The sequence below is a fragment of the Chanodichthys erythropterus genome, chromosome 21 (assembly GCF_024489055.1).
Source record: "Chanodichthys erythropterus isolate Z2021 chromosome 21, ASM2448905v1, whole genome shotgun sequence".
Classification (NCBI taxonomy): domain Eukaryota; kingdom Metazoa; phylum Chordata; class Actinopteri; order Cypriniformes; family Xenocyprididae; genus Chanodichthys; species Chanodichthys erythropterus.
Window position 1 is genome coordinate 28,560,051 of NC_090241.1, and position 20,590 is coordinate 28,580,640.

Sequence of the window (20,590 nt, forward strand, 5' to 3'; positions counted from 1 at the left end):
TTTTGCTATTCCAATTGGTGTTACTAGTGTCAAAATGACACCTTTAATGAGAAAGTGGCAACTGGAAATATTAGTACCTTGTTCGTGCATTTACAAGCTGTTAAAATTTGATTTGAGCAGCAGAACACCAGCAAAGCTAATTTGGTTACGAGCTTCCTACTGACAATACACGCAAACAACACTTAAAAGATGAGACATATCTGGACTTTAATGAGGAGCTCACAGCAGAGTGTCAGAGCTGCTCATAATTACTGCACACTGCAGAGAATGGAGGGGGGAAAAAAAGCCTCTCGAAACACGACCGCATTCATCCAGTTTTGTCAGCTGAATACATTTAAAAGGCAAAAATGTCCCCTTAGCTGCAGGTGAAACCTATTAAAAACTTGGCTGGAAAATGCTCAAGCCAGCGTACATTGTGAAGCACCAGCCTGGCTCCCAGGGGTGGGCATCATAATGGGAAATATAGGCACCTCTTTACCATGAAAAACGACGATTCAACAGAGTGTCACTTAATCAATGGTGGACCCCACAGGGAAGAGGCGGCTACAGCCTGCGGACTCCCACGAGCTACTGAGCAATGAAGTGAGAATAAAAGATGGAGGGATGAAGGAGGAGGGTTTGATAGAGGTCGGACAAATGATTAGGCTCCCAAGGTGCTGCTGGAGAGCTCGGTCGGCCCCTCTCGGAGGGAGCTACTTTAACGACATCATCCATCCTCAGCACAGTGCGGCGAAAAAAGAGAGAGAACACAAAAAGGAGAACTGTGATGGTGAGATGGACTGAAATAAAAAGCTCTAGTTACAGACAGGGACACCGTCTGTCTCCAAGGTATCAGACAGACTCAGTCAGAGAGTGAACAGGGTAGACAGCCAACAGAAACACACGGCTTAAAACAGCATTTCGTCCAAGCTGCTCCTCACTTTAACAGCTACCAGACTGTCAGTGACAAAGTCGATGGGAAATGCCATTTGTAGCCTATTTTACTTCCATACTGAGACATATTTCTCAGGAGAATCTTGATAGAAGGGGAAATGTAGAGTGGGACTTGATTTTAACCATCAAATTGATTATATCATGAAACGTGAGTGTTAAGAGCTGAATACGAACCTTTGGATCTGCTCCCTTCCTCTAAAGCAAATAGCCTCACTATTGACAAGAGCAGAACAAAGGGTCAAGAAGGTCAAGTTCACATTTAAGAGCATCTTGACGTATCCCAATGTCAAATCTAGCATTATTTGCTAACATTGCTTGAAATTAACTATTGTACGGGCACAATTTTTTTTCTTAAAGGATTAGTTCACCCCATGTCAAGATGATCATGTCTTTCTTTTTTCAGTTGAAAAGAAATTAAGGTTTTTGAGGAAAACATTCTAGTTCAACTGACTTCAATGGTTACCAATGGGTTTAGGGTCCAAATTGCAGTTTCAGTGCAGCTTCAAAGGGCTCTACACGACCCCAGCTAAGGAATAAGGGTCTTATCTAGCGAAATGATTGGTCATTTTCTAAAAAAAAAAATTAAAATGTATTTACATTTTAACATTTACATTTAATATTTACATTTTAACCACAAATGCTCGTCTTGCACTGCTTTGAGATGCACCATGCATTACATAATCACTTTGGAAAGGTCACACATGACAGTCATAAGTACCAATCCAGTGTCTACGAAGCAATCAGACACCCATTTTTTGCCCTACCGCGGTACTTCCGCCTACATCACGCATGACCTTTTTCAACATAATTAGGTAATGCTCATTGCAGAGCTAGTGTAAGATGAGCATTTATGGTGAAAAAAAAAAAAAGTATATCATTTTAATTTATTTTTTTTTAGAAAATGACAGATCGTTTCTCTAGATAAGACCCTTATTCCTCATCTGGGATCGTGTAGAGCCCTTTGAAGCTGCACTGAAACTGCAATTTGGATCTTCAACCCATTGTTAACCGTTGAAGTCCACTATATGGAGAAAAAATCCTGGAATGTTTTCCTCAAAAACCTTCATTTCTTTTCAACTGAAGTATGACATAAACATCATAGATGACATGGGGGTGAGTAAATTATCTGCAAATTTGAATTCTGAAGTGAACTAATCCTTTAATGGCTTTACATGTTTAATCTGAACTTGTTACCTCTTTCAAAGTTCTTGCAATCCAATTTCATGGGAAAATGTGGAGATTTCATATAAATTTGTACAAAAAATGTTTTAGAAAAAAGTCCACCCCTAAACATAACCACAACTGCGGCATAAGCAGAACGTACAAAAAACATTGTATGAATTAGCTACCGACTCGCCAAAAAGTAAAAAATTGCCAAGAGATTGTGTTGGTTGTTGCTGTATTTCAAAGCTCTTCAGAAGATAAACGTCAGTTAAACGTTTGCTTTCTGAAATGACAAAGGCAGAATCTTACCACCTTATCTCAATTTCCACTTGCAAATTACACAATCCTCCATCTATCTGCCTGACAAATGCTTCCCTGTTTATCTTGCCTCTCCACGATTGATCCGTTTTCACCCGACTCCTCTATTCAGGACTGATCAATGAAATCAATCAACTGCACTCAAACCGATTCAAGTGGAGCTGATCTGATCAAAACTGGAAGTGTATAACGTATAGTAAATCTAAAGCAAGAAATTACAAAATGAGCTTTAAGAACTTGCACGTTGCAATTGAGCAACTTTTAGAAGCACAAAACAATAATTTAGCACAACAAAAATTAAAAAAGAAAAAACGAAACGGCACCAAACAATACATGTGTTTAGTTATCTTGATAGCTGGATGGTAACAGAAACTTTTTTCTCAGGAGTGGGCTGTAACTAACATTTCCTGTTGATACACCCCCACCCCCACTTCTTTTGCTATCGTCAAACGACCACCTCCTACTCCTTGACTTCCAAGGAAATGACAATGTGCAACATGCTAATCTCACACTCATCAGGGGAGGGGAGGACTAACACGCAAGGGATCGAGCTTCACCGCAAACAGGATGCATGTAAATAACAGTAGCATCACAGACTGTTGAAACTCACTGCAAAAGATCAGTTTATACAGATAAAACGCCCAAAAATCTTTTTGAAGTGCCATAGGAATGGAGATATTTCCTTGAACAGGTATTTCTTTGAAGAAGACACTGTATATATGTCGAGCAAGCTTTTATATAGCATGAATATGCTTTACATACCTTTATATGCTTTTTTTATACATTTATATTTACATATATCTATATATACGGCAAACAGCATACAATAAAATCTAACTTTTTTTTATTGCTATATTTTGCAACAAAGTGAACTTCAGAAAACAAATAAAATGCGAGCAAAAAATGTCAAAATGCAAAAAATGTTTAATATAAGTAGCCAGAATTACATAAATGTACAGTGGGAAAAAAAAAGTCTTATTTTCAAAAGCAGCGGCACTGTGAAACAAGCAATTACGACAATGCCTCAAACAAAACCATGATTTTTCACAAAATAAATCCATGAAAAAGCAGAAGCCCTTTGACAGACTTAAGGATACATCCGTTACTCTTAGTGTGAAGGAATGGTAATATCCAAGCAATAATGTTTCCACTACGGTCCTTCTTTTACCACTGTAAGAAGCAGGTCTCCATCATCGTCACTGTCCAGTTCATCAGTGCTTAAGATACGCAGTGGATTCCTCTGAAGGCATGGATCAAGTAGCTCTCTACTGGTTGCTGCTTTTGTGGCGTCTCTTTCCGTCTCAGCAGCGCACCGATGGTAATAGTCTCCCTCTCTCTCTCCCTCGGTGTTACTAATAGAGCGTCTTCCCCGAGGCACATCCTCCTCAATCGTCAGCCCCTCCTCCAGTCTCTCTCCCAGCTCTTCAATCATCCGTCTGGACTCACGCGGCTCTCCACCGCCAGGCTGGAGCGCAACACGGAGGGGGGAAGCTTCAGTCATGGCTTCTTCCTTCAAGACCTCACAGATGACCTGAGGTTCTGTTTGGTTATTTTCTGTCCTTTCTTCAGGCTGCTCTTTCTCACTCTCTTCCTCCTCCTCCTCAGAGTCACTGCCACTGCTGGAGTCCTCTTCGTCTTCTTCATCCTTCAGTGCAAGTTCAGCAGCTTGTTCAAGTATCTCCAGCTCCAGTTCTAGATGGTTTTTCTGCAGTTTGGCATTACGTAGGGGTTCGGCTAGTGCAAGCACATGCTTGGATCTGGTGAAGAAAAAAGAAAAAATATTTAATTGAGTGGTAACACTTTATTTTACAGAGTCCTTCTGATATATGTTACATGTAGTTACTATAATGATAACAGTATATTATGCAAAATTACCAGCAACTAACCCTAAGCCAAAGTAATTACAAGTAAGTACATGTAGTTAATTAATATTACTCAGTACTTAAACGTATAATTAAGGAAGAGGATTAGGGCCAAGCAATAATAAAAAAATAAAACCATCTCGAGATTAAAGTTGTTAAATTTTGAGAAAAAAGTCAAAATAAAAATGTTGAGAATAAACTCGTTAAATTACGAGAAAAAAACTCGTTAAATTTCAAGAAAAAAAAGTTGAGATAAAATGTTGAGAATGAACACGTTAAATTATGAGAAAAAACTCGTTAAATTTCAAGAAAAAAGTCGAGATAAAATGTTGAGAATAAATTCATTAAATTACAAGAAAAAAACTTGTTAAATTACAAGAAAAGTCGAGATAAAATGTTGAGAATAAATTCATTATATTACGAGAAAAAAACTTGTTAAATTACAAGAAAAAAGTCGAGATAAAATGTTGAGAATAAACTTGTTAAATTACAAGAAAAAACGTGTTAAATTTTAAGAAAAAAGTCGAGATAAAATGTTGAGAATAAATTCATTATATTACGAGAAAAAAACTTGTTAAATTACAAGAAAAAAGTCGAGATAAAATGTTGAGAATAAATTCATTAAATTACAAGAAAAAACTTGTTAAATTACAAGAAAAAAGTCGAGATAAAATGTTGAGAATAAATTCATTAAATTACAAGAAAAAAGTTGAGATAAAATGTTGAGAATAAATTCATTATATTACGAGAAAAAAACTTGTTAAATTACAAGAAAAAAGTCGAGATAAAATGTTGAGAATAAACTTGTTAAATTACAAGAAAAAAACTTGTTAAATTACAAGAAAAGTCGAGATAAAATGTTGAGAATAAATTCATTATATTACGAGAAAAAAACTTGTTAAATTACAAGAAAAAAGTCGAGATAAAATGTTGAGAATAAACTTGTTAAATTAAAAGAAAAAAACTTGTTTAATTACAAGAAAAGTCGAGATAAAATGTTGAGAATAAATTCATTAAATTATGAGAAAAAAACTTGTTAAATTACAAGAAAAAAGTCGAGATAAAATGTTGAGAATAAATTCGTTAAATTACAAGAAAAAAGTTGAGATAAAATGTTGAGAATAAATTCATTATATTACGAGAAAAAAACTTGTTAAATTACAAGAAAAAAGTCGAGATAAAATGTTGAGAATAAACTCGTTAAATTACGAGAAAAAAACTTGTTAAATTACAAGAAAAGTCGAGATAAAATGTTGAGAATAAATTCATTATATTACGAGAAAAAAACTTGTTAAATTACAAGAAAAAAGTCGAGATAAAATGTTGAGAATAAACTTGTTAAATTAAAAGAAAAAAACTTGTTTAATTACAAGAAAAGTCGAGATAAAATGTTGAGAATAAATTCATTAAATTATGAGAAAAAAACTTGTTAAATTACAAGAAAAAAGTCGAGATAAAATGTTGAGAATAAATTCGTTAAATTACAAGAAAAAAGTTGAGATAAAATGTTGAGAATAAATTCATTATATTACGAGAAAAAAACTTGTTAAATTACAAGAAAAAAGTCGAGATAAAATGTTGAGAATAAACTCGTTAAATTACGAGAAAAAAACTTGTTAAATTACAAGAAAAGTCGAGATAAAATGTTGAGAATAAATTCGTTAAATTACAAGAAAAAAGTTGAGATAAAATGTTGAGAATAAATTCATTATATTACGAGAAAAAAACTTGTTAAATTACAAGAAAAAAGTCGAGATAAAATGTTGAGAATAAACTCGTTAAATTACGAGAAAAAAACTTGTTAAATTTCAAGAAAAAAGTCGAGATAAAATGTTGAGAATAAATTCATTAAATTATGAGAAAAAAACTTGTTAAATTTCAAGAAAAGTCGAGATAAAATGTTGAGAATAAATTCATTATATTACGAGAAAAAAACTTGTTAAATTTGAAGAAAAATTCGAGATAAAATGTTGAGAATAAACTCGTTAAATTACAAGAAAAAACTTGTTAAATTACAAGAAAAAACTTGTTAAATTACAAGAAAAAAGTCAAGATAAAATGTTGAGAATAAACTTGTTAAATTACAAGAAAAAACTTGTTAAATTACAAGAAAAAAGTCAAGATAAAATGTTGAGAATAAACTTGTTAAATTACAAGAAAAAACTCGTTAAATTACAAGAAAAAAGTCAAGATAAAATGTTGAGAATAAACTTGTTAAATTACAAGAAAAAACTTGTTAAATTACAAGAAAAAAGTCAAGATAAAATGTTGAGAATAAACTTGTTAAATTACAAGAAAAAACTCGTTAAATTTCAAGAAAAAAGTTGAGATAAAATGTTGAGAATAAATTCATTATATTACGAGAAAAAACATTAAATTTTGAGAAAAATTTCGAAATAAAATGTTGAGAATAAACTCGTTAAATTATGAGAAAAAATTGTTAAATTTGAAGAAAAAAATCGAGATAAAATGTTGAGAATAAATGTCTTTAGATTATGAGAACAAATTCGTTAAATGATGAGAAAAAAAGGCATTACATTTCGAGAAAAAAGTCGAGATAAAATGTTGAAAAAACATTTTCTCATAATTTAACAACTTTTTTCTCATAATTTAATGACTTTATTCTCAACATTTTATCTCGACTTTTTTCTCGAAATTTAACAACATTAATCTCGAGATGGTTTTATTTTTTTATTATTGCTTGGCCCTAATCCTCTTCTGTATATAATTGCACTGTCACAAAGGCACCTTAAAATAAAGTGTAACCAATTAACCAAAAGAAGATATATTTGTGACTGGACTTCATCTAATAAATGATTGTTATTTCACCAAGTGGCTCATATTTTATGACATAACATATTTTAAGACTCAAATGTACTTATCCTAATATGATTTTTTTTCTTTTTTCTTCATGGACCACTAAAGGAAATTAATTCACACTCTCATTAAAAATGTGCAAAAATGGAACCTTTAGGGGTACAACAGCTTGTCACTGGGGCAAAACCATTAAAAAAAAAACTACTTCGTACTCCTAAAAGTTCACCTTTTTTAGTGGTAGATAAGGAACAAAGTTGTCCTTTTAACGGTACTGTCCCAGTGACAAGTTTTTTTGTGACAGTGCAGATGCCATTTTCTGTATGATGAAATTAAATGGGGACAGCTCCAAAAATAAAAAAGTGCCATAAAAATATCATAAATTGGTTCATGTGACTTGTGTGCTATATTTCATGTCTTCTAAAGTCATAACTATTGTTTGAGGAACAGTATGAAATTTAAGTAATTTTCTGCTGAAAATCTTGTCCTCCACCTTAACTCTTAATGTCATTTGAACCATTTATATTTTAATAATTAATGTTCATCACACAAATCTATTGTATAGCTTAAGAAGAGTAGGATATATAGTGTATAAGTTGCACAGGCCACTTTCATGGTGCTTTTAGTCCTTTTTAGAGCTCAACATTCACTCATACTGCACATAAAAAGTGCAGCATGAGCATTCCGTTAAAGATCTACACTACCATTCTCTTAAGCTCACCAAGGCTGCATTTATTTGTTAATAAACTGTAATAAAACTGTAATACTGTGAAATATTAATACAACTTAAAATAATATAATTTAAATTTAAATATATTTTATTATATAATTTATACCTGTGATGCAAAGCTGAATTTTCAGCATCATTACTCCATTTTTTTTTTCAGAATTCTTTGATGAATAGAAAGTTTGAAAGAACAGTATTTATTTAAAATAGAATTTTTTTGTAATGTAAAATTTTCACTTTTGATCAATTTAATCAATGCATTTTTGCTGAATAATAGTGTAGCTCTGTGTTACATTAAAAAAAGAAAATAGGTTTAAAATGAAGTAAAGGTGAGTAAATTACAGAATTTTAAATTTATGCTGAATCAATCCTTAAATAATTCAATTTACAGGCAACATGTCTTTTTGTGAACCAAAAAAATGGGTTTGGCTGTTGAGCGAAATGTGGCAGAGGATATTTTAGTATTCAGTTCACAATACAGATGTCTCCATGGCTACTGTAGGAATAACTCTAGGACTTCAGTGCATGCTTATCAGCTAGAGGAGAACTCATTTTAAAACACTTTAAGACACTTCAAGCACTTTTTTATAGTGACAAACACTAACTAGAGATACAAAACATGTATGTTCTTGGACAGAAAATCAACTGAAAGACATATCAACACATATTGGCCCCCCACCCAACGCAAAACGTCTGCAAAATAGACTCAATCGTTTGTGCTCTGTTTGTGCTGGTTTGTGCCGTAAAAAATTTTGTTTGTGCTGCTTTGGTTTTTTAGATATTAAAAGAATATTTATAGGTCATTCTGAGGTCACCCAGCCCCCCCACATGTTCCAAATTCACCGAAAATAGTCTCAAACGTTTGTGCTTCGTTTGTGCTGGTTTGTGCCGGTAAAAGTTTCGTTTGTGCTGCTTTCGATTTTAAAATATTAAACTTTGAATTATAGGCGATGACGTCACTCAGCCCCCCACATGCTCCAAATTCGCCCAAAATAGTCTCAAACGTTTGTGCTTCGTTTGTGCTGGTTTGTGCCGGTAAAAGTTTTGTTTGTGCTGCTTTCGATTTTAAAATATTAAACTTTGAATTATAGGCGATGACGTCACCAGCCCCCCAACAAGTTCCAAATTCACCCCAAAATAGTTTCAATCATTTGTGCTTCGTTTGTGCTGGTTTGTGCCGGTAAAAGTTTCGTTTGTGCTGCTTTCGATTTTAAATTATTAGACTTTGAATTATAGGTGATGACGTCACCAGCCCCCCAACAAGTTCCAAATTCACCCCAAATAGTTTCAATCATTTGTGCTTCGTTTGTGCTGCTTCCATTTTTTATTTTAGATAGCCTATGTTTATTAAAATAATATTTATAAAATCTCAGGTCACTTGTATTTTCTCCATTTTAATGTACAGCCCTTTGGACAACTTCGGTTGTATTGAAACGTGCTTTAATAATAAATACAAATACAAATTACAAATACAAGTAGGCCTACAACGTTGTTGAAAGGTTTATATAATATTGTGTTTCCTGAAGGATAATTGATCATGATTACATAATTAATTGATGATAATTTTATATATATATATATATATTTTTTTTTTTTCCGTTTTGGTTTTGTAAAGAAATAATGAAATAACAATATCGGATGTTTAATTGGGGTCCGGGTCCGTCATCCGTGCGCCATGGTATAGGCTGATTTGATTTTTTACTTAAAAAGAAATAAAGAGAAATAAGAAAGAGTTTGATTTTGTGTTTGTGTGTTTGTGTGTGTAAAAAAACTGAAAACTGAAAAATAAAGCTAGATTTTTCGTAATTTTATTCATGGGTAAAAATGTGATTACTCTTTAATATTTGTTTCGCATGAGTGGCGCCCTGAAACGCCATTCAACTTTCCGTTTCTGACACGCGCTTGTCACTGAAAAGAAAGAAAGCAAACAGAGACTTAATTTGAAATCACATTGCTCCTATTTCTGTTAAAGTATATGCTTTGGTATATAGCCTAATAGTCACTATAATATGCTCTTATGCGATTTGCATTTGCAGCTGTTCAGTGTCATTCAATTCAATGCAATCAATGTCTAATATTTATAAAGCGAGGGAGCACAAATGAAACTTTTATCGGCACAAACGATTGCGACTGTTTGTGGTGAATTTGGAGCATGTGGGGGGCTGAGTGACCTGAGATTTTATAAATATTATTTTAATAAACATATCTAAAATAAAAAATGGAAGCAGCACAAACGAAGCACAAACGTTTGAGACTATTTTGGGCAAATTTGAAGCATATGGGGGCTGAGTGAGAATGAATAGCCAATTCTTTTAATATATTAAAAACCGAAGCAGTCCAAACAAAACTTTTACCGGCACAAACCAGCACAAACGAAGCACAAATGATTGAAACTATTTTGGGCGAATTTGGATCATGTTGGGGGGCTGGTGACGTCATCGCCTATAATTCAAAGTCTAATATTTTAAAATCGAAAGCAGCACAAACGAAACTTTTACCGGCACAAACCAGCACAAACGAAGCACAAACGTTTGAGACTATTTTGGGTGAATTTGGAGCATGTGGGGGGCTGAGTGACGTCATCGCCTATAATTCAAAGTTTAATATTTTAAAATCGAAAGCAGCACAAACGAAACTTTTACCGGCACAAACCAACACAAACGAAGCACAAATGATTGAAACTATTTGGGGTGAATTTGGAACTTGTTGGGGGGCTGGTGACGTCATCGCCTATAATTCAAAGTATAATATTTTAAAATCGAAAGCAGCACAAACGAAACTTTTACCGGCACAAACCAGCACAAACGAAGCACAAACGTTTGAGACTATTTTCGGTGAATTTGGAACATGTGGGGGGGCTGGGTGACCTCAGAATGACCTATAAATATTATTTTAATACCTAAAAAACCAAAGCAGCACAAACAAAATTTTTTACGGCACAAACCAGCACAAACAGAGCACAAACGATTGAGACTATTTTGCCGACGTTTTGCGTTGGGTGGGGGGCCAACTTCACGCAGGTCATATCAACATACAAAGTTATAACAAGGGGTGTAGAGATAATCTAAAAATTAGGGAATAATCATGGCTCATGAATATTAATTAGGTGATGTAACATTAAGTCAGTAGTCATTGCAGAATTGCTAAAATCTGGGAAGCCATCATAAGATTATAGTTTGTTTCTCACTGTGGCAAATAAAAAAAAAACACTCTCTCCCTCCATATATACACACACACACACACACACACACACACACCCACACACACACACACACACACACACACACACACACACACACACACACACACACACACACACACACACACACACACACACACACACACACACACACACCCCTCACATTTTTGTTAATATTTTATTATATTTTTTCATGTGACAACACTAAGAAATGACACTTTGCTTCAATGTAAAATAGTGAGTGTAGAGCTTGTATAACAGTGTAAATTTGCTGTCCCCTCAAAATAACTCAACACACAGCCATTAATGTCTAAACCGCTTGCCACAAAAGTGAGTACACCCCTAAGTGAAAATGTCCAAATTGGCCCCAATTAGCCATTTTCTCTCCCCTGTGTCATGTGACTTGTTAGTGTTACAAGGTCTCACATCTAACAAAAGTTTGTAATATATATATATATATTTATATTTAATACTACAAACATTTAAATTTTTGTTATTTTGTGAATATGTAATGCACGCAATATTAAATGCCTGGACACCAAAATAAATACATCAATCAGAGTTTCGCTAATACCGCATGCCGCCACAAAGTTCCCCTGGGGAGAGGCAATATGCAAAGCAACCTGACAAACCTTCCCTGAGAAGAAAAAAAAAAAAAAAATATTGCTACAATACACTCAATGCAAAGATCCCAGTACTACAAGAGGCCTTGAGACATACATTATTCATGTAGCAAATGCGAACGGGTGCTGCCAAAACTCAAGTGGCTACTATTCAGAGTTGCGAGCCGCCCGAATCCTTCATCACCATGGTGATTAGCGAGCGGAGGGAGGGTCATGCTCCCTGACGGTTTAGAGGTTGTGGTCATTCACAAAGAGGATAAAGCGTACTAGTCTGAGCCGCCCCGTCTCTATTGACGTGCGTCGCTGAACTCTGTGCTTCAATTAACACACTGCTGAGAACCAAGAAGCCTCGTTATCACGGCACAGGCCTAATGATGTCCCGGACCGCCAGCGGACAGGGATTCCTAGTAGGAGAGCAGCGCTACAGTCTCAGGAGGATACTGTGTACACAACGCTTTAGTCACAAGTATGCTTGGCGCCTTCAGAAAGTGTTTATCTGAGATAAAGAGGCAGACTATAATATGTCAAGGAGAAGTCATGGCTAGACAGAGAGGCAAAACTGGTTTGACACTTTTCACTGGCTTTACAAAGTAAATGACATTATACACAAACAAGCCTTGAAGGTGTTATACATTTTTTTTTGAGAAAACCACACATGAAATGTTTCTACAATCCCATAGATATTACTGAAATGGATGTCTTGAGAAAAGTAAAGAAATATTATATATATATATATATATATATATATATATATATATATATATATATATATATATATATATATTATATATATATATATATATATGTATAAAAAACTTTTAATCAGCAAGGATGCATTAAATTTATAAAGTGACAGCAAAGAATTTTTAAATTTTTACAAAAGTTTCCATTTCAAATAAATATGCTGTTCTTTTGAACTTTCTATTCATCAAAGAATCCTGAAAAATCCCGTATCACGGTTTCCACAAACAAATTAAAGGGGACCTATAATGCCCCTTTTACGAGAAGCAATAAGTCTCTGGTGTCCCCATTATGTGTCTGTGGAGTTCCAGCTAAAAATACCCCACAGCTCACTTATACCACTTTCCAAAAGAGGGCGGAGCATTAACAGCTCACGCTTCAGTTGCTCAACAACAACAAAGCTGGAGAATCTCACGCAGCCAAAATATAAAAAAGAAAAGAAAAGTAAAAGAAAATATCTCCCTTTGCATTGAACTTTAAAAACTTTGCAGACATTGTTTATGCTCAAACAGCAACATTACACGATAACTAAAGTTAAAAAAGCGAAATCCTAATTAACCACCACTTTAAGCAGCACAACTGTTATCAAGATTGATAAGAACAAAATATGAGCAGCAAATCAGAATATTAGAAAGATTTCTGAAGGATCATGTGACACTGAAGACTGAAGTAATGATGCTGAAAATTCAGCTTTGCCATCAAAGTACATTTTGAAATATATTTAAATATAAAAGAGTTATTTTAAATTGCAATATTATTTCACAGCATTCTGCCCACTTAGAAACATCATATTTTCCAAGACCTTATGAGAAAAGAGGTCTAAAAACGGAATTGAATGACAGAAGTCATGCATTTGACCCAACATACCATGTTAATGAAATGGCAAAAGTAATAAAATAATAATAAAAAAGACCAGAATACGGGGTCAATGTGATTATGCTTACTTAGCTTAATCAGTTTACAATCTGGACTATTTTTAGCATCAAAGAATTTGCCATCAAAGACCTAATATCTAGTCTAGAGTCTAGCTTTAAGTCAATTAAAATGAATGAAAGAAAAGTAGAGGTCCAGTGTGAAATTACCATTATTAGTTGTTCCTTGCAACTGATTTTCAGTACCTTTTTTAACCTTTACGAGGGAATTTTTCCAAAACATTTAATTCTTAATTCTTATCTACTGTGTGCTATGATTAAAGTGCTTCAGAGTGCAGACCTTTTTTGTATTCTTAAATTGATATATAGGTCTCAGCACCTAATTAGCTGGTGAATGCTTTGATTCAAAACATTTAATTGAAATCATTTCTCAAATCATAATTATGGCTGTATAAATCAAATCAACATCAAATATCTATAGACCAAAACAATAAATGCTTTGCTGGAATGCATTTTAAATGATCGTCCAGTCACAGTTTTAGTTAAAGGGTTAGTTCACCCAAAAATGAAAATTCTGTCATTTATTACTCACCCTCATGCCATTCCACATCCGTAAAACCTTCGTTAATCATGATTTGGATCGCGTGTCAAACCGCCAAACTGCTGAAATCACTTGACTTTGGCGCTCCGAACCGCTAATTCGACACGCTGATTCATTACGCTCCGAAGAATCCTGAAGGAGGCCATCACCATATAACTTATTATTTTGTTTTTTTGGCGCACCAAAAATATTCTCGTCACTTTATAATATTAATATTGAACCACTGTACTCACATGAACTCATTTAAATATGTTTTTAGAACATTAATGAATCTTGAGAGAGGAAGTGTCCATTGCTGGCTATGCAGTCCTCACCGAGTCATCGGATTTCAACAAAAATATCTTAATTTGTGTTCTGAAGTTGAACAAAGGTCTTAAGGGTGTGGAACGGCATGAGGGTGAGTAATAAATGACAGAATTTTCATTTTTGGGTGAACTAACCCTTTGATGGGAGTGTTTTATTCATGTTCAGTTGTTTTGCTAAAAAACACTTCTTATTAACAACACCTGCTTCTGAGACAGTGAATACAGATATCTGACTGCCACAGGTCACTATAGTGTCAACTGAGGCCCATAACTATAATATTATTATGTATGAGATAACAGATTTTTAAAAAAAAAGCCTTTTTCGGGACATTTTTGGTCTGACCCCTGGTTAATTTCTGACCCTGGATAAAGATAATTCTCTGAAAAGCACCAAGCACCATGTGCTCTCAGAAGAAGAAAGAAGGTCCATAAAACTATTAAGCACTTCCTGGAGTAATGTGTTTGGTGGAAGTCCCGTAGCAGTGGTGTCGGTGCTTCAAACATTTGCCATATTCGTTTTCTCCCCGTGGGAAGTCATTATTGAGTTAGGATTGTAGAGGCTTGTTTTCTCTGTCTCTATCTCTCCCTCTCCTCCTTCACTTCTGCGGTGAGAGAATGCACGCTTGCGGTGGAAACAAAGGCCCCTTTTGGGGCGAAGGATAATGTTGTACACAATTCAGTCATTACGATGGCACTGTTGTGGTTCGCCTTAATTAACCAAGAAGGGGCGGCTTTCAAGGTTGGGAGAAGGGGGAAATAAAAACAAGCCTGCCGCAACAAAGACACACTAGAGGCAGCTTGAGAAAATAGTGGAGACCTTTATGTCTAGAGAGAGATGGGGTGAACCTGCGGTGAATTACTCGTCTACTTTAAACAAAGCTCTGAGACTGCGTCTACATTAAGCTCTTAAGATATACAAACCAAGGACACATAAGGATGAAATGTACCTCTGCCTTTTCAATGAGATTAGTCCTAAAGAACATTTAAAATGGCATAAGACCATCATCACACATTATCACAGACTCATGAAGTCATTGAAACTAAGAAAATGATTCATTATAAGTATGAACTGTGAGCTGTACACATTTCAGCCAAGTCCTAACCACATTTTCTTTCATTCATTTGGCCGTTTTATTATTATTATCCAAGGTGACTGCATGAATGGTGCATTCTAGGTTTTGCAAATTGGTGGCATTGCTTAGTTTCAGTCTTTTGCATATTACAAGAAGAGAGGATTCTGGGAACTGGAAGCACCATCACAGCTCAGACTGACAGTACAAGCCAAAGTGTTCAAATGCCGCTAAACCACACACTGAGAGTGAATATGATCCACTTATCTGTGTGAGCTCTAAGACCAGGATCACTTTCCTCACACCAGCGGGACACTTCAATCCTCCCTCTCTCTCTTTCTCTCCCTCTCGTATCTCAGAAGCGTGCTCAAACAAGACTACGAGACTATGTCCTACAGAAAAAGGATAGTGTAAATGTGCAGAAAGGAATTTTCTGTCATAGGACACACAATGTAAGACTCTTGTCTAAATGTTTTAGTAAAATCTGTAAGTTAGTAATCGTAAGTTAAAATCTGTACTTTATTTACAAAAGATTTATACGTAAAGAAATGAACAATACTTAGTATTAATGAAAAGTAATCTTTTCTTTAAAGTTTATATCGTGATCTAAAAAATATTCCAAGTTGAGACACTACTCAACTGGTATTTGTTATATTCATACTTTTCTACATAGTAATATGTACTCCCAGGGCGCGATTTTCTGGGGGGAGATGGAGGGGATTTCCCCCCTCTTGTCTAAATATCCCTGCCTCTGCTGAATCATTTTTACCAGCGGTGGGGATAAAATGTACCATCCCCTCAACAGTGATTAATGCTACTTCATTAATAGACCATATAAAATATCTAAAAGATACGAAGTAAAACGCTGCAACACGCATATTTAAAAAAAGAAAAAAAAGAAATGGACTTTCACTGTCACTGCTTCTGCTCGTGTGATGAGAGATGACACTGCACGTTTAAATTAGTGTTTGACATTTTTTTTTTTCTCATAACAGCGGAAAGAACTTGAAGTACATTTTTGTCATACAAATAAGAGTAAGACATATAGTGGGTATGGAAAGTATTCAGACCCCCTTAAAATTTTTCACTCTTTGTTATATTGCAGCCATTTGCTAAAATCATTTAAGTTCATTTTTTTCCTCATTAATGTACACACAGCACCCCATATTGACAGAAAAACACAGAATTGTTGACATTTTTGAATTTAGATTTATTAAAAAAGAAAAACTGAAATATCACATGGTCCTAAGTATTCAGACCCTTTGCTGTGACACTCATATATTTAACTCAGGTGCTGTCCATTTCTTCTGATCATCCTTGAGATGGTTCTACACCTTCATTTGAGTCCAGCTGTGTTTGATTATACTGATTGGACTTGATTAGGAAAGCCACACACCGGTCTATATAAGACCTTACAGCTCACAGTGCATGTCAGAGCAAATGAGAATCATGAGGTCAAAGGGACTGCCTGAAGAGCTCAGAGACAGAATTGTGGCAAGGCACAGATCTGGCCAAGGTTACAAAAAAATTTCTGCTGCACTTAAGGTTCCTAAGAGCACAGTGGCCTCCATAATCCTTAAATGGAAGACGTTTGGGATGACCAGAACCCTTCCTAGAGCTGGCCGTCCGGCCAAACTGAGGTACCGGGGGAGAAGAGCCTTAGTGAGAGAGGTAAAGAACAACCCAAAGATCACTGTGGCTGAGCTCCAGAGATGCAGTTGGGAGATGGGAGAAAGTTGTAGAAAGTCAACCATCACTGCAGCCCTCCACCAGTCTGGGCTTTATGGCAGAGTGGCCCGATGGAAGCCTCTCCTCATTGCAAGACACATGAAAGCCCACATGCAGTTTGCCAAGATGGTGAGAAATAAGATTCTCTGGTCTGATGAGACCAAGAACTTTTTGGCCTTAATTCTAAGCGGTATGTGTGGAGAAAACCAGGCACTGCTCATCACCTGTCCAATACAGTCCCAACAGTGAAGCATGGTGGTGGCAGCATCATGCTGTGGGGGTGTTTTTCAGCTGCAGGGACAGGACGACTGGTTGCAATCGAGGGAAAGATGAATGCGGCCAAGTACAGGGATATCTTGGACGAAAACATTCTCCAGAGTGCTCAGGACCTCGGACTGGGCCGAAGGTTTACCTTTCAACAAGACAATGACCCAAAGCACACAGCTAAAATAACGAAGGAGTGGCTTCACAACAACTCCGTGACTGTTCTTGAATGGCCCAGCCAGAGCCCCAACTTAAACCCAATTGAGCATCTCTGGAGAGACCTAAAAATGGCTGTCCACCAACATTTACCATCCAACCTGACAGAACTGGAGAGGATCTGCAAGGAGGAATGGCAGAGGATCCCCAAATCCAGGTGTGAAAAACTTGTTGCATCTTTCCCAAAAAGACTCATGGCTGTATTAGATCAAAAGGGTGCTTCTACTAAATCCTGAACAAGGGTCTGAATACTTAGGACCATGTGATATTTCAGTTTTTCTTTTTTAATAAATCTGCAAAAATGTCAACAATTCTGTGTTTTTCTGTCAATATGGGGTGCTGTGTGTACATTAATGAGGAAAAAAAAAGGAACTTAAATGATTTTAGCAAATGGCTACAATATAACAAACAGTGACAAATTTAAGGTGGTCTGAATACTTTCCGTACCCACTGTAATTCGAAATAATAATAAAAAAAAGAAAGTTTCAAAAACACCCCCCCCCCTTCTGATTTTTTTCACAAATCACATCCTGTGTACATCTATACTACTACTACTACTACTACTACTACTACTACTACTACTACTACTAATAATAATAATAATAATAATAATAAGAGGAAGAAGAAGAAGAAGAAATATAAACATATAATAATATGCACTCCTAAGTTTGGGTAAAAAAAATGGCTAAACACTAAGCTTTTAATTGTCTTAAACACAAATTATTGGTCAGGAAATTAGCTAAATTTAAGCAAATGCACTACTTAAAAATCCATTGCAGTCTCAGAAGAACATCAAAAGACAGAATGAAGTTCTTGGCAGAATATGTGAAATTTGATTTGTGAATTATGTGGAGTTATAAATCACAATAAAACGACTTGCACAGTGATGCTCCAGTGTTGTGTCTCTGAAAATCTGCTGAGAAGTACAAATGCATCTCTAGCACAGTGAAGCAGTGAAGAGGTGTCATTGTGTGGGGAGCCTTTTTAGCTGCTGGCATTGGTGAGTTCACTGTGAAAAGTCATTTAATGCTTTGGAGTACAGGAAAATATTGCAGAATGGCTTGCTAAGTCCATGAGGCTCATGTTTTGGCCTGGTCAGAGTCCAGATTTGAACCTTATAGTGAATATTTGGTCTCACATTAAATGTAACTGAACTGTGAGAAATTTTTCGACTACTCATTAACTGTTTTAAGCCATTAACATTGAACGGAACAACACTGACTCTTCTTCCTGTAAAAAGCTTTCTGTAAGCTAGGGAAGGCTATTCTGTGCTAAGTTACTATTTGTGTAAGTCTTGCTTATTTCCTGACCAGTGATTTTTGATTAAAATGGTTAAGACCATTAAAAGACCACTAACTATTTTGCCATTTTGGCTTGGCTCATATTTATTGCCCAGAAGTGTACATATACAATAATTTTTAATGTTTTTTCAGCTTAAAAAATTGTCAAACATTTCTGTATCTTCCCAAGTATAACTTCCATTAATTATTATTATTATTATTATTATTTATTATTATGCATATTTTGTTTTTTTGTTGAAGTCTAATCATTTCTCAATTGTGATGATAAAACTATTTATATAAAAAAAGGAAAGCCACACACAAAAAATTCACGCCATTGACGCGCGAATGGTGCGGTGCGAATTGAGCTTTCACGTGCCTGATGCGTCTGAGTTGAAAAATCTGAACTTTGGCGAAAATTTGCGGCACGTTAACCAATCAGGGACTCTGCTTTGGTAGTAAAGTGTTTATGACATGATCAGTGGTGGAGACCAGAACAAAGATAATAGTCGCTGTGTGGCCACTCTGAGCTCTATGATGTGACATCATATTTTTATCGAGACAGGAATAAAAAGGACCTTGACTGGAAGAGGATAAGCGAAGAAATTGGACAATCTGGTTAGTTGTAAAATGCTTTGCATGATTTTAGTCGTTGATACTAGCCCACCTGCTAGCTAGCAAAAGCGGGCTGGCATAACCGAGTTAAATTGCCGCTACTGGTTTCCAACTGATGAGACGATGTGTTTATTCAGAGGATCTGTGCAGAAAGAGATGGAAGCCCCTCGCATGACACAAATTTGCATCTGAACACACGGTGTTTAGATGCGCGAATAGAGCGAATTTGATGCGCGTCTGAAGCATCGGACTTCAAAATGTTCAAGATCAACACCAAAGCTGATCAGTATGATCAGAAGTAAACCTCTTGAATTGGACGTAAAGCTAGTGAAATGTCAGAGAACAAAACAAAAAGGTCACGATCAAACTCAAAGCCATCCAAACTGAAGTGACAGCAATCCTTAATAACCCAAACAGTGCTATTAACCCGCACACACACCAAACAGAGATATTTTAAGCCTGATTTCCCTCAGTGCTAGAGGGGGATTTCACAATTCACTTAGCTACTGAAGCAAGAAGTGAAAACAGAGTTTCCCACACCTCTTTACTCTGTCGTGATTTAACACTAACTGACAACAGTAATGTCCACTCTGGGGCAACTGACCACAAAGCTTTACGAAACCTCTGACCCATGTGGCCCCTGGAGGCCTCTTTACGCTCAAGCCAGGGGCTCGAGTCCCTGGAGAAAAACACTTGGCTGAGCGTCAAAACTCTGACAATGTGTCGTTTCTCAATGTCAGAGAAAGCAACTTTCTCATCCTGTCAAAAGATAAACCCTTAAGCTCACCTTTAACAGGTTGCCATGGTTGCCGTTCGGAATCCGACTGACCCAATTAAGGAGTTTGAACACAAAGGGAAAATGGAAAGCAAGGCTCTGTCAGATAACAGCTCCATTGCACTTAGTGAAACACAGTAAGTTCCACCTTATCTTCTATGTTTTCTAAACTGGCTGAAGAGTCGACTCAGTGGAGTGATTCTGAATACTGGAATGGAGGAAGAAGAAAAGATAAGAAAATGCCAGTGCTCTCAGTAGTTTGGCACCAAATCTCAGAGTACGGCATCAGCAGCACACATTGAAGCCACACTGAAATGTGTAGCAGAATCTGCACTGACCGTAATTGATTGGAGAGCTGCTATAAGGTGGCTTTTGAAACAGAGGACAACTGTATATTCTGGGCCCTATTTACACCTGGTATTAAGATGCATTTTAGTCGATTGGATCAAAAGTGGACGACGCTAAACACAGGTGTAAACGGGG

General features: G+C 35.8%; 1 protein-coding gene across 1 annotated transcript in view; it reads right to left on the bottom strand.

Annotated features, from left to right (window-relative positions):
* Positions 1-3,149: 3,149 nt before the first annotated feature.
* The window catches only part of shq1 (SHQ1, H/ACA ribonucleoprotein assembly factor), a 50,940-nt gene continuing 33,499 nt past the window's right edge, over positions 3,150-20,590 (bottom strand). The window contains exon 12 of the mRNA XM_067373603.1: positions 3,150-4,172. Within this exon, the coding sequence (XP_067229704.1) occupies positions 3,566-4,172 (607 nt within the window). The 3' untranslated portion in view covers positions 3,150-3,565. The remainder of the gene's footprint in view (positions 4,173-20,590) is intronic.